The following is a 14752-nucleotide window of genomic DNA, read 5'->3' as shown; positions in this document are numbered from 1 at the left end:
TTTACTTTGAATATAGGACAAGTGAAGGACCATCTTCTCTACAGAGAGAATCAGTTGCTTCTTAAGAAAAATATAGCTAAAGGTTTCTGGAAGAGCAACTTCTTATTTTCTAAATGGTAGTTACTGAAATCAGCATTATAATACCTTCAGAAAGGGGATAACTTCTTTCATAATTGCTTTAATTTGTCGATCAAGCTGCTGAGTATCTATTCGAGGACAAGGAATGGTAGGTACTTCAGTAGGTTGTGGTGCAGAATGGCTTTCAACTGTATCTGAACCTTTAAAAAAGTATGCTAACATTAATGTTTTTTCTCCCCACAAAATTTTAATTTCAACATACGTAACAATTTCTGGACCTTTGATCATATAAATGCTTCTATGTTTTGGTAGGTAAGCATACTGAAAAATAAAAAGTTCAATATAACAAGTGTATAGTCACAGCTTTTTCACACAATTTATGTATGATAAATACCAAAACATCTGCATTCAAAAATCAATGCTAATATAGCAGATACTACATGCAACAAATTAATACCTTCCAATTTAGAAGAAGGAACACTCTGGAGATTACAGCAGCAACCATCCTCGGAGTCAAGGTTACCCTCTGTGGCTATCTTCATCCGTTCATATTCTCTCATTCGAGCCAATGCTTGATCTAAGTGAATCACAGTGTTGCCTATATGTTGGCAACAAAACCATTTAAAACAAATATTTTAAGCACGGAAAATCAAACATTATAAGTTGTAAATTAAACATAAAACTGCAAAAAGAGGGACCATGATTATTCTTAAGTATACCTGCCATGGATAAACCATTACTAGGTTAATTAGGATTTAATGCATGAAGGAACTAACTATTTATGCAGTGGGGCAAAAAAGTATTTAGTCAGCCACCAATTGTGCAAGTTCTCCCACTTAAAAAGATGAGAGAGGCCTGTAATTTTCATCATAGGTATACCTCAACTATGAGAGACAAAATGAGAAAAAAAATCCAGAAAATCACATTGTCTGATTTTTAAAGAATTTATTTGCAAATCATGGTGGAAAATAAGTATTTGGTCACCTACAAACAAGCAAGATGTCTGGCTCTCACAGACCTGTAACTACTTCTTTAAGAGGCTCCTCTGTCCTCCACTCGTTACCTGTAGTAATGGCACCTGTTTGACCTTGTTATCAGTATAAAAGACACCTGTCCACAACCTCAAACAGTCACACTCCAAACTCCACTATGGTCAAGACCAAAGAGCTGTTGAAGGACACCAGAAACAAAATTGTAGACCTGCACCAGGCTGGGAAGACTGAATCTGCAATAGGCAAGCAGCTTGGTGTGAAGAAATCAACTGTGGGAGCAATAATTAGAAAATGGAAGACATACAAGACCACTGATAATCTCCCTCAATCTGGGGCTCCATGGAAGATCTCACCCTGTGGGGTCAAAATGATCACAAGAATGGTGAGCAAAAATCCCAGAACCACACGGGGGACCTAGTGAATGACCTGCAGAGAGCTGGGACCAAAGTAACAAAGGCTACCATCAGTAACACACTATGCCGCCAGGGACTCAAATCCTGCAGTGCCAGATGTGTACCCCTGCTTAAGCCTGTACATGTCCAGGCCTGTCTGAAGTTTGCTAGAGAGCATTTGGATGATCCAGAAGAGGATTGGGAGAATGTCATATGGTCAGATGAAACCAGAGTAGAACGTTTTGGTCTAAACTCAACTCGTCATGTTTGGAGGAGAGAGAATGCTGAGTTGCATCCAAAGAACACCATACCTACTGTGAAGCACGGGGGTGGAAACATCATGCTTTGGGGCTGTTTTTCTGCAAAGGGACCAGGATGACTGATCTGTGTAAAGGAAAGAATGAATGGGGCCATGTATTGTGAGATTTTGAGTGAACACCTCCTTCCATCAGCAAGGGCATTGAAGATGAAATGTGGCTGGGTCTTTCAGCATGACAATGATCCCAAACACACCGCCCGGGCAACGAAGGAGTGGCTTCGTAAAAAGCATTTCAAGGTCCTGGAGTGGCCTAGCCAGTCTCCAGATCTCAACCCCATGGAAAACCTTTGGAGGGAGTTGAAAGTCCATGTTGCCCGGCGACAGCCCCAAAACATCACTGCTCTAGAGGAGATCTGCATGGAGGAATGGGCCAAAATACCAGCAACAGTGTGTGAAAACCTTGTGAAGACTTACAGAAAACGTTTGACCTCTGTCATTGCCAATAAAGGATATATAACAAAGTATTGAGATGAACTTCTGATATTGACCAAATGCTTATTTTCCACCATGATTTGCAAATAAATTCTTTAAAAATCAGACAATGTGATTTTCTGGATTTTTTTCCCCATTTTGTCTCTCATAGTTGAAGTATACCTATGATGAAAATTACAGGCCTCTCTCATCTTTTTAAGTGGGAGAACTTGCACAATTGGTGGCTGACTAAATACTTTTTTGCCCCACTGCATAAATAGTTAGAGATTTATAAATCTTTTCAGTTAATGACTAAGGAAAAAAATATTTTGCTTTATATATTAATAGCACTATGTTCCTTAATGTGCCATCACATTCTATTTCTCAAATAGTTAAACAAGGAATATCCAGAGCAATTCATTTATGGGCTATAGAGTAATACCACAGCTTTAGGAAGAGTAAACATATATACTTAACAGAATGACTAGGAATTTGGACCCATTGCTACTGAAGATCTTGGTAAGCACAGACTTGGTCCCAATTACCATCATTAACCGAGGATCACTGGTATTCTACTGTCAATGAATTGCAAACATTTGTAACTGCAATTGCCAAATCTGTGCTTATGAAGATCAGCAGTAACAATGGGTCCAAATTCCCAGTCATTCTGTTAAGTATAAAATATGTTTACTCTTCCTAAAGCCATGGTATTACTCTATATCCTATAAACAAACCACTCTGGATATTCCTTGTTTAACTATTTGAGAAACAGAATGTTATGGCAATCAGATTCTTTTCTTTTTTAAATCAAATATATGTGTATATGTTAAGACTCAAAGAGAAATTCAAGTTTTAAAAAGGACCTGTTCCAAAACAGATTTTACTGTGGCTAGTCACTTGTGCAGCCCCATACCTAGATTGTTTGGGTCATGGACCTAAATATAACAAGTACAGGTGGTCCTCATTTAATGACCACTCATTCAGTGACTGTTCAAACTTGCAACAGTACCAAAAGAGTGGTAGTTATGATTGGTCCTCAAAGTTATGGCTGGTGCAGTGTCCCCGTGTCACATGATTGCGATCAGGATGCTCAGCAACCAGCCCAGATTTCCAACTGTTGCAGCATCCTGCAGTCACATGATCAAAATTTATGACCTTCCCTGCCAGTTTCCTACAAGCAAAGTCAATGGAGAAGCTGGCAGGAAGTCAGAAGTCACGATCATGTGAGGTCCTTGCTTAACAACTGTAACTGGGGACTGTCAGAACTGCCGTTGCACAGTGATGCAGTCATGTGACATTACGCTTTACATCCGCATTGCTTAGCAATGGAAATTCCGGTCCCAATTACCATCATTAACCGAGGACTACCTGTACTCCATGTCAATGAATTGCAAACTTTTGTAACTGCAATTGCCAAGTCTATGCTTACCAAGATCATCAGTAGCAAATGGTTCAAAATTTGAAGATGTTGATCTAGTACTGCCATTGTCTCTATCATTTTGCTCAGATTCTCTACAAGCACCTTGGTCAAAATTCTTTGTAAATGTCTCCTAAACAAAATACAACACAAAAAATTGGCAATGTTTTCCCACAATCAGCCATTTTCTTTCTTGCATTTTTATACATTACTATTCAGGAATCTTAAGTAAGATTATTTTGAAGCAGACTTCTCAGACTTGATCCCCTGCAGGTATACTGACTTGTTAGCAGGCTATGCTCTTCCGGGGATGATTCAGCACTATAAATCCTCTGAACTGGAAGCTGCTTTGTTCCCAAACAGATCTGCTTCATTTGGAATGCCATGCCATGTCTGCAATACCCTGAACTGCTTCCAGTTCAAAAGATTTACTTCTGGAAAACACCAAGCTCTCCTGAGAATGGTATGGTCCAGAGGAAGTCTGGTATGGTCTGAAGCAGGCAGAACATTCCCGAATTGTCCAGAGCCTTCATTTCCTAAATCAGTGACTTCTGCATATCCCTAGCACACCTGACAAATGTCTTGCTATTTCTGTGTCGAAAGCAACTGTTTCTAGAAAGTAATAATTCCCACTTTAAAATAATTGTTAAGTATTGGACAAGTAAACTCAAGCTACAATAATGAAACTGCAAAATACTACATCCATTTAGAATGGAATCAGTACGTAAAAAGAAAAGAGCATATGGAATTCTACACCATCCTATGATTTTTTTTAAAAAATATTTTATTAATCTATTAGAAGAATACAGATCAAAAGCTACAGTAGGAACAAAAGATGTTATGAGAGTTGGAGAAAGAATGAGATGGCTTGAGGTTAATTCAAGCTTAACAGAACCAATCAATGTGGTTTTAAAAGACCTCCACAGTTCAAGTTTTATAGGGGATTTTACCTATATTTTACATAAAAGCTTAAAAGACTATGACTTGCCCTTTGCATTTATACAATATGTAACTGACTAAAGTAGACAATCCAAATCTAATTATTCAATGGGCAGCTTTAGGTATTATCACAGCTAACTGGCAATGAGTTTTTATGCTAAAATCCAAAAAAACTTTACTAAGGAAAAGGGCAAAGTTAACCTTAAAATATTCCCAAGGTTTACATAACTCTTACATCATCAGTGGTTGCAAGGCTTTCACTGGGAGTAAGCTCTGAATTTGATCCTAGCCACGCACTTGAGTTCAGTTGCTTTGGACATTCTCCTTTTGCATTATCTTCAGATGCATGTCTGGTTGCTATGTCCTGTATAATGCAATAGTTTTTGTTAGAAATATATTGTAAAAAAATTAACAAAAGAAAACTTCAAATCATGGTTTTCTAAGTACCTGTAAAGCATACAATGCTCTTTGTCTCAAATAATCTGTATTTAGCATCTGGAGTTCATGGAAAAGTTCAATTAGAAAATGAGGGCGAGATTCATTTTGAGATATCAAAGTAGCTACTTCGGAATAAATGGTGTCTCGTAAAGCTTCAAACATAGAAAGGTCACTGCCTGTTTCTGCAGAAAGATAAAGAAATAAATACCATCATTATCTTCTCTTGATACTAATTTTCTATTAGAACAAATGTTTTGAAGAGAATATACAGTATAGATATGGTATAGTCACACCCTCCAGGAAGAAGGCAATATCTTCATCCCATGTATGAAAGGAAAGGGAGATATTCCTGTTCAGTGGTTAACTCTCTGCAGGATGCTATTCTAGAATTCCCTGATTTTAGTGAGGCAGTTGCTAAAAATATGAAAAGTCCTTACATGTGAAGGGAATACTGAGCATGCCAACTGTGATCCAAGTTATATTGTACTTAATTTACATTTCTAAAACAGATCAATTTCTGCATATCTAACTTTGCAGAGTTAAAATTTGCAGAAAAAGTCACACCACAGACCCAGACACTATAGATACTGAAGATTAACCATAATTAGATACATCCTTCCATCCACTTGTGAATCCTATTTTAAACACAGGATTAAAATCAGTAATGAATCCCCTGTTTAACACTGAAATCCCAAATACTTGCAGAAATGTATGTGTTTAATATACCACATTGTGATTTTGTGACCAGGGACAATATTCTAGCTTTGGGTCAATGTTCTGCATTCCAAATATTAATGCCTTAAATTCAATTTATTTCCAAATGCTTCTTAAACATTTTTGCCCCATATCCTGCTATCAAGTCATTTTTTTATTAAGTATAAATGTGTGAATTTCCAAAATGGTAGCATATTAATACATTATAACACACATCATCTATCACCTGTAAACTACATCAGAGAGCCAAATCATTCCTGACATTTATGGACCTAATCAGTTCCTTTGCTTTACTGTCCGTGTCATGCCTCTGATGAACTAGGCAGCTGTATATGAAATTTTATACAATATATATACAATATATACAATATATATATATATATGTATTTATTAATATTTTAAGATGTCAAATAGTTTATTTGCTCTTGAATTCTGATAAGTGCAATTTTACAGACATCCAATGATGAAGGTTAGCAACTACAATTCTGCCTCTTAAGCATTAATTCATTCAAGCCATTCATTTTTAAAATAATAATAGTCTTCTTCTATTCCACTTGACCCATAAGCTGTATTTTCTTGTAGCTAAGACTTACTTTCAGAAATTATTGGGGACCAGCTCTCATTTGCCAGCAGATACATCACTGAAAATTTCATTTCAGCACAAACAATATATTAAGCTCTACAGTCGTCTTGCACAGTATGTCTAGATTTTCAGAAGCTCACCTACTCAAACTGTCTTAAGATACAAATAGTTTATAATAATCCAATAAGCTTATATTTTTCTGGAAGTTACTACCTACCCATGGTTGATGGTTCAATCACAGCTCAAGAACAAATACAAAAAATAGCTGTCTATATTACATACTGCCTATCTCAAGAAACAGCTTTAAATACCAGATTTACTGGTAACCATAGCTTAATTTCCAATATAAAAGATATTACTTTTATCCAGACATAAAAGCCTTTAATTTAATATCTGCAGGATCTGCTTGTGACTTTTTAGTAATAATATCTACTCAAGTGAACAAGTAGATAAAAACCTTTCATTAGTATGTAGAAACCATTTGAACTAATGAAAGGTGCACTTAACAATTAAGTAAGCTGAGAAAAATTTAGAAGAGATTTAAAAATGAAGGCAAGTAAGTTTAGAAGCTAAGCAGCTAGTGCATTACCTGGTGCTTGTATGCATGCATTTCTGTTAGACTGCTGCAGTATTCTCCTAGCATGTGCTGCAGGAAAGGTGCGGGTGGGAAGGACAGACAGTGATAAACACAAAATGTGTATCAGAAATAAAGGCAAGGCCTAGTGAAATAATGGGAGAATGTCTACTTAATAATAGAAAATATTTTTTAAAAAAAATCCCCAGGGTGCCCTTTTTTTTCCAGGAATGGGAAAAAAAAGAGTATCAGATTCAAAAAGGATTTTTCAAGTAAATGCATGATTTTGCAATGGTGTCCATATACAATTCTGGTTGAAACCAGAATTTGCAACCAAGTTGTTAGCAAATAAAGTAAATATATAATACTTGAATATAAATTCAACACTAAGGTAATATCCCATAATTTCAAAGAGCCAAAAAAAAAAAAAGAAAGAAAGAAACAGATAAACACTTCTTCCTTATTGGTAAAAAGAAAAATTGGCCCTAAACCACTGTTTTCATTATGAGAATGAGCCAGTCTCTAGCCCCCTGGGTCACACACTTTTTCTCCCACCTCTTCTATCTTAGCTGTGAGATTAGACACTTTTGCTTTGGATTTACAGGTGTTTAATGAATTATGCAAGCTATAAACTACAGTAAAGATAAAAAACATTTTGGGGGATAGGGGGAAAGCCTTCATAAATGATACTTTACTGTCACTGGTGTGTCTCTATTTCAGCCAAATCCTGAATAACAAAGGAGGTTGATCTAGTCTAAATATGTGGCTGAATAAAAGAGGAAGTATTTGTAATGCAAAACCCACCTGGAAATTTACAATTTGATTTGGTGCTTTCTAGTGCTGCAGAAATGCTGTATTGTTTCTATAACTCCCTAAATCAGATGAGAAAAGGGGATGTGGAAAGGAGTAGAGGCTAGTGACTGACTAGTCTACTTTGCAATCACTGAGAATGATACATTCTGCCATGATCAAGAATTTATATTAGCTCAAGGAAGAGAATTCTAATGTGAGACATGATAGCAGTCTTTCAACATCTAAAGGACTGTCTCAGGAAAGAGGGTATAGATTTATTCTCCATAATTCCTGAGGTAGGACAAGAACCAATGGGCAGCAGCTTTATAAAAGAAAATTCAACCTTAAAATAAAGAAAAATTTCCTGATGCTGAGAACTATTAACCAGCGGAACACCTTGCCAACTGGAGTTGTGAGTGCTCCATCGCTGGAGATTTTCAAGCAAAAGTCAGACAGCTATTTTCCTGGGTTGGTATGAGTTATTTCTCTGGAACTGGGCAAGAGACAATAAAGTGGATAGTCTCCATTCTCTCATAATTCTGTAATGTACCTGCAAATTTCATTCTATTCTACTGAAAAACAGCTTTCAGTATGTTTTTCCCTAGTTGAAGAATATTGTTTCGTAAAGCACTGAATCAGGCACTAAGCCAAATCTTGTGATCTGTTCAAACTCCATGTTAAAATGAACACATTATATCTGCAGACAACCCAGCAAACTGCAGTAAATCAAAAACAAAAGCTAAGGGCTCTGAAGTCTGTGAGCAAAGGAGGAAGACTGGGCACACTCTTGTAATGTTAAACTATGGTTTCATTGCAACTTCAGACCCCAGAGGTACATGCAGTCCCTCAAAACCCTTAGAGCCCCTTCAAAGTTGCCAATAAACTTAGTAGAAAGCATATTAACTAAATTTAATTAATCTAACTTGAATGAAATTTGAATTAAAGCCAAATCAAATACATCTAGGTTTTGTCCTAGCCCCAGGCACTTTTTGGAGTGCGGCCATGAAGGCTTTGTTCTGACACTCCCAGTTTATTGTTAAGTCTGAATATGCCCAGTGTCATATTATTATGCATGTATACCAAATATGTTTAGAACTGCAACTGAATAACAGGCGTTTTGCTCTTCAAAGTGAAGCCATTATATATGGAGCAGAGCAGTTTAAGTCAAATCTGATCAGAATGTAGTTCTTTTTCAATGGGTTTGAGTCCCAGTTAAGAACACAGGACCAAAGAACCTTATTTTGACTGGGTCCATATAATCTCTGAAAATGCTTCACAAAGGGTTGGAAGCCTGCTAAATGTTAATTGAGGGGAAAGAGTGATCTCTGGAAAGTGAGCAAAAACACCATCCAAGTGCTTCTGCCTGGTTTTGGGATCTCCCTTTCAGCCTAGTCTACTTAGCAAAATCCCCCAATCCTTAGTGAAGTATTTTTACAGGAGAATTGAGGTCTGTCAGTCCATTGCACATTCTTAACTGCAGATCTAACACACAAACACACATGCACACACATATATATGCGGATGGATATATACAATACGCTTTTCCAAATACACACATATGCACATGCACACATATACATATACATATAGAAAAAGTGCACTGTTGTACAATTATTAATTAGTAATAATTTGATTTTGGAAACCTGTTGATAGCTTTTCTTTTTTTGCTTTTAACAGTTATCATTTATTACAAGAAATTAATAAATATAGCAATTAAACATACATTATTAACATGATAATGACAATATAATCTATTTGTACATTTCTTAAGATGAAAGTTTCAGTTTTAAATATGCTTACCTGCATCCATTTGTCATTATATTTCAAAGGATCTTAATAGAATGCAAATGAATTTAGGACTGAGATAAAGAATTCCATACATTTTTTCACAACAGTAGTTTATATCTATGTACCTCCTTCAGTGAGTATTCTGCTAATTAATTAACAATTACATGTGTTATACAACAAAAAGGTTTAAAACCCAATTCCTTTTACGCAGACATGAACAACACGTGAATCAATTCATTTCAGGAGTATATCATTTAAATATTTTTAAAAGAAGTACCTGAAGACATTTCTGATGATCTACTATATTTAATTATTTTCTCTAATTGTTCCCGATTCTTTTTACTAAACACTTTTGCTTGAACAAGTTCTTCTTTCACAGTTGGTCTACTCCTGTTGCTCTTGTAAGGCTCACATGTACTAGAAACACTAGCACTTTCAAAACCTTTAAATAAAAAGATTTTATTTTTATGACTTATTGTAATTCTCCATAGCTATAAAGTTTTAAAATGTCAATCACAATGTCAGTGTTCCTTATAAATTTTGATGTAAGCCGCCCAGAGTCCCCCATTGTGGGGAGATGGGCGGGGACAAGTCCAATAAATAAAATAAATAAATTGAATCAACCAATCTAAACAAAAACGGTTTGGATTAAGTTAATAAAAAGTTGAGCCAAGTACCAGAAGCTGTAACAATTAATTAAACCAACCATGTTACAAGACATTGTAATCTCAGAAAGTTAGGCATTAAAAACAAAGAGAAGTCTATAAGTGTTGGCTACAACTTTTTTGCACTGGAAATGTAAAATGGGTGAAAGGGTATTCATTCATATGATATGGGCTTGTCCCACAATTATCATACTTTGATTTAATATCCCTAAGTTTATTAATAAATATCATTTATATGATGTGAATATCTTTTGAATAATATAGCAAAAAATGGTATTTGTTCATATTTGAAGTATTATGGATTTATTAGGTATAGGAGACAGCAAAAAAAGATTAGTCTTCAATGTTGGAAAGTGTAATCATAGTTTTATAATCTCAGATCAGTCATGTGCATTTTAATTTGTTCATTAATTCCATAAATTCCAACAACAGTCACGTCCAAATTAGTAGGTCACAAAATCTCAGTATTATTGTATTCAAATGATGTTAAACTACTGGCTGAAGGTCCAGTTCTTCCCTTTGGGACTATTCCCATTAACAATCGATGACTGCGCCTTAAGCTGGAACATCATAAAACAAAAACTAATGACTTATAGGCTATCATCAGAGCTCTACAAACCTTGGGCTATGACCATGCCAAACACATACTTCTCAAAAAACTTAATGATATCAAATTTCAAGCAGAAGTAAATACCTTGTCACAGAGAAATAGGACTTGAATGACAAACGGCTTTTAGGAAATGGCCAACTACCCTTTTCACTGACATTCCCCAAACTAAGGAAAACATTCTTTTGGGCAAGGCATAATAATGCCCTTTGGTCTTATTACAGAGAAGTTACTGTAAAATCCCATTTGAGAAATGCATTTGCGCACATGTCGAAACTGTCCATCACATGTTATTTTACAGTATCATCTACAGAGATATTAGTAATGCCTATATCCTGCCTCTTTTACAACAGTACCCTGGGCAAACTGACAATATTTATATGTTCATTCTTTTTTCAGATTGTAAATCATTTATAGCTCAGATCATAGCAAAGTACTGTGCAACACCCATGAAAATTAGGCATCAATTGGTGAAAGGTCTCCCACAGTTGTAACTTACTTTTTATAACAACTATTACAACTCCCTGTATTAGTCTGCTTTTTTTTAATGGTTTTTCTAGCTGTTTTCAGTTATACCTTCTATCTCTGCCCTTGGCTCTAACAAAAGATTTGATTTCTCATGTGCATTCACTTTGTTTATAACATTATAGAAAGACTGATGAGTATTATTTTTTGTGGTCACTATTTAATATGTTTTAAAATTAGGCTAAATTATTTCTTAAATATAGCACATTTTTTTCTTTTCCCCCTTTTCTTTACCTATGGTTTTTTTTAAAAAAAACTCCCCCCCCATTATTTTGCATATTAAACAATAAAATGCAAATGGATGTAAAATACATATTCTAGATAATATGTTGTGAAGTAGGTTAAGAGGACAAGCACATTTCCTCCATGTACTTGTGAAGATGGGAGAAGATGGATTACAGGAGGAACTTTCATCTAAGAGAAGAATATAAAGGTGCTGGTTCAGTTACAAGGGGAATTGTCATAGGACCTGCCTATATGGGAAAGAACTATAAAGTTTTACACTGATGCAGCCTAATTAAAAAACATTTGTGGAGCCCCACCTCAAGGAAAAAAAAGGCAAATATATAACACAAGCACAAAACAAGCCCAATTTTATGTTTAATGCTGTCATACCATTAGCTCTAGGTCGTTTTTTAAACTGGGAACTACTCCTCCTCTTATTCTTGGACTTTGGTGTTTTGTCTTTTGAAGCCAGACTGGCCTGTGCAGATGCTTTCCTAGGTTTAAATGTTTTTGTCACAGTAGTTGGATCCACCGGATCAGGCATGCTACTAAAGCTTTCCAGAGATTCTTCATCAAATTCCCTTCGTCTGCTGATGTCAGGTTGATTTTTGTGATTGCTACATGCTGCATTTTGCACTGGTACTGCAAATCCAGTCCTGAGGAATGGCTGTTTCTCTTTTCCTCCTTCCTGATATTCATTTAACCAAGCTGATCTATTTTCCATTTCCTCTTCAGGCTGTCTCTGACTTCTTAACAAAGACAGAAAGATTCAGAATATATTCCAGCCATGGAATAAAGCCAAAGGTTTTCCAAGAAAAGTTGGTAATAAGAAAAGTAAAAATACAATTTAGCACTGTTCCATTGTGCTACTTTGCACAACCCCACCCCTCCAGCACATCAATTCAGCATCTTCTTTACAATGGTTCAACATTAAATACAATCAGTGTTAACAGCCTTTAGTACATAACCTTGAAAACACAAATATTGGGTTCCAAAAAAGAGGTTGAATGTGCCTTCAAACAAACTGAGCTATCGTAAAAGAGGACAGCTTCCTGCCCCCACAGCATTCTATTTGAATCACTGATATTTTCAATAAACTCATTGTTGCCTAGCTATCAAACTGATATTCAGAATTTGTAGTAAGAGAAAACAAAAGTAAAATTATCCTATAATTTATTTTTTCAAATGCTATTTGGAATTAAAAACAATGGTCCCGTACATTTTTCTCTTTATGCGTTGTACCAACTTTATTAATGAACCTCTATCATAATGGAAACCAAGCTATTCAGTGCTCAGTGTCTTCTGTGGAATCCTTGGGGCTCTCTGGGCTTGGTTGCTTTCTTGCGTCTCAGAAATAACCAACAGACTATTACAACCATATGGCATCTCTGTACCAACTAAGCCCTCCAAAACATTTTAAGTAAACCAGAAGACCAGTAGCCCAAGAAGAAAAAACAGAAGTCATCTATAACATACAGTGTAAGGACTGTAACAACCACTATGTAGGACAGACAGGCAGAAGGCTAGCAGAGTGCATCCATGAACACCACCTAGCAGTCAGAAGACACAATGAAAATTCTTTAATCTCACAGCACATGGACAGACTTAACCATAGTTTCAACTGGGAAACTGTCAGCATCTTAGACCAAGCTGCATCCAAAAATGCGAGGGAATTCCTGGAAGCCTGGTATTCAGTCAAGTCAGGCATCAACAGGCACATAGAGATAAACAACATCTACACACTATTCAAGAGACAATAAAAAAGGAAACAAAAAGACCAGAACATTTCCTTGCCCAGCAATCATCACCCAGCTAAGCAGAGATTAACACCAAGATTAACACCAGACAAACAATCAAGCAGTAAACAATATCCTAATCAAGGAACTACCAAGAAACAAAAATCCACACCCACACCAACACTGGCAGGGCAAGTTACTATATATAAACCAAGAGCAAACCCCACTCCATTCTAGCACTGAAGATGTTACCTAGCCGGGTAATGAAACATTTGCAAGAATACAACCAAGCTCAGAGAGCCCCAAGGACTCCACAGTTCAATCCTGAGCTATATATATTCTCTTCTATTGGTATCAGTGTCTTCTACTCAGGAAAGTTCTTTGGATATAAATAATTGTTCTGTCCTCCCTTATTTTCAAAAAAAGAAAATAATATGAATCATCCTATTAGAATATCAGTCATTGCTGGACCCAAATGGTATCAAAAGAGATACTCAGTACCATTGAGCAAAGGAAATTCCTCCTATCAACAAATACAAGAATCTGCAACTTAAATGAATCATTTACAACCACCTCTTTCACTATGAGACTTAATCTTTGCTCAAGAGAAAAGAATGCAAAAATGCAAGCACAACTTTCATTTTCACAGCGTATCAAATGCGAGTTATAATGCAATGCTGCCCACAAAGCACTGCAAGCAGATACCTTGGATTAGGTTTCAGATACCTTTGGTTGTCTGCTCCAGAGGTAGAATTACTTTCAAATGGTTTTGGAAATGCCATATAGTCAGCTTTCCCAGTAGTGTTATGGTGTAAGGTTGGCTGATATTCACTGTTCTGAGCATTACAATTGTGTGAAAAGTCCCCCAGACCAGATGGAAACATCTGGCCAAAGTTGATGCCTATAAAAATAAATGAGATCAGAAATAGATTACCTACAAAATTCAATTTTTTTTATCACAGAATACAAGGTAAGTATATATATGCTAACACATTATTGGGTTTTCAAATGTATGATCCCATTTTTCTCCAGGATACTCAAAATAGTTCCGATGAGATTATTCCATTTCTATCTTTACAACTAAGCTACGTCAATCCCATGGCTGCATGGCTAATTCGAATCCCAGTATATGTGATTTGTACTATAATGATAACAGCATTGGTCATGCTTTTGGATGATCTATGGCGAGGGTGGGATGGGGGTTATGCATCCATCCTTGCCCTACTTGACCTCTCTGCAGCTTTCAATACCATTGGCCATAGCATCCTTCTGGATCGGCTCAGGATTGTGGGTGGGCGGCATGGTGTTGTGCTGGTTCACCTCCTTCCTCCGGGGCCGATTCCAGTCGGTGGTAGCTGGGAAGGAGAGCTCCTGCCCCTGGCTCCTGTTATGTGGGGTGCCGCAAGGTTCGGAACTCTTCCCCCTATTTAACATCTACATGAGGCCACTGGGTGAGCTCATCTGTCGCCATGGGGTGAGGTATCACGAGTATGCTGATGATACCCAATTATACATCTCTGCCCCGGCAAATTAAGCAATGCTGTGAATGTCTTATCC

The 14752-nt window shown here is 36.5% G+C and overlaps 1 protein-coding gene across 19 annotated transcripts in view; it reads right to left on the bottom strand.

Moving 5' to 3' along the window:
- The window catches only part of PCM1 (pericentriolar material 1), a 59033-nt gene that overhangs the window by 9319 nt on the left and 34962 nt on the right, over positions 1-14752 (bottom strand). For 12 of the 19 annotated variants that reach the window (XM_025166856.2, XM_025166857.2, XM_088131378.1 and 9 more), the window contains 9 exons: positions 13901-14096; positions 11850-12208; positions 9715-9879; positions 6873-6929; positions 4996-5168; positions 4784-4912; positions 3622-3742; positions 536-676; positions 145-278 (listed from right to left, as the gene is read on the bottom strand). In XM_025166856.2, coding sequence (XP_025022624.2) covers positions 145-278; positions 536-676; positions 3622-3742; positions 4784-4912; positions 4996-5168; positions 6873-6929; positions 9715-9879; positions 11850-12208; positions 13901-14096 — 1475 coding nt within the window. The remainder of the gene's footprint in view (positions 1-144; positions 279-535; positions 677-3621; positions 3743-4783; positions 4913-4995; positions 5169-6872; positions 6930-9714; positions 9880-11849; positions 12209-13900; positions 14097-14752) is intronic. The other 7 variants (XM_025166859.2, XM_088131414.1, XM_088131408.1 and 4 more) reach the window with 4 other exon arrangements.

This window comes from Python bivittatus, unplaced genomic scaffold (genome assembly GCF_059951505.1).
Source record: "Python bivittatus isolate LINGU-HERP-01145 unplaced genomic scaffold, Pbiv_v1 ctg000070_np1212, whole genome shotgun sequence".
In the NCBI taxonomy this organism is placed as follows: Eukaryota; Metazoa; Chordata; class Lepidosauria; order Squamata; family Pythonidae; genus Python; species Python bivittatus.
Note: the sequence above shows the minus strand (reverse complement) of the source record. Positions and strands in the feature narration are given on the sequence as shown.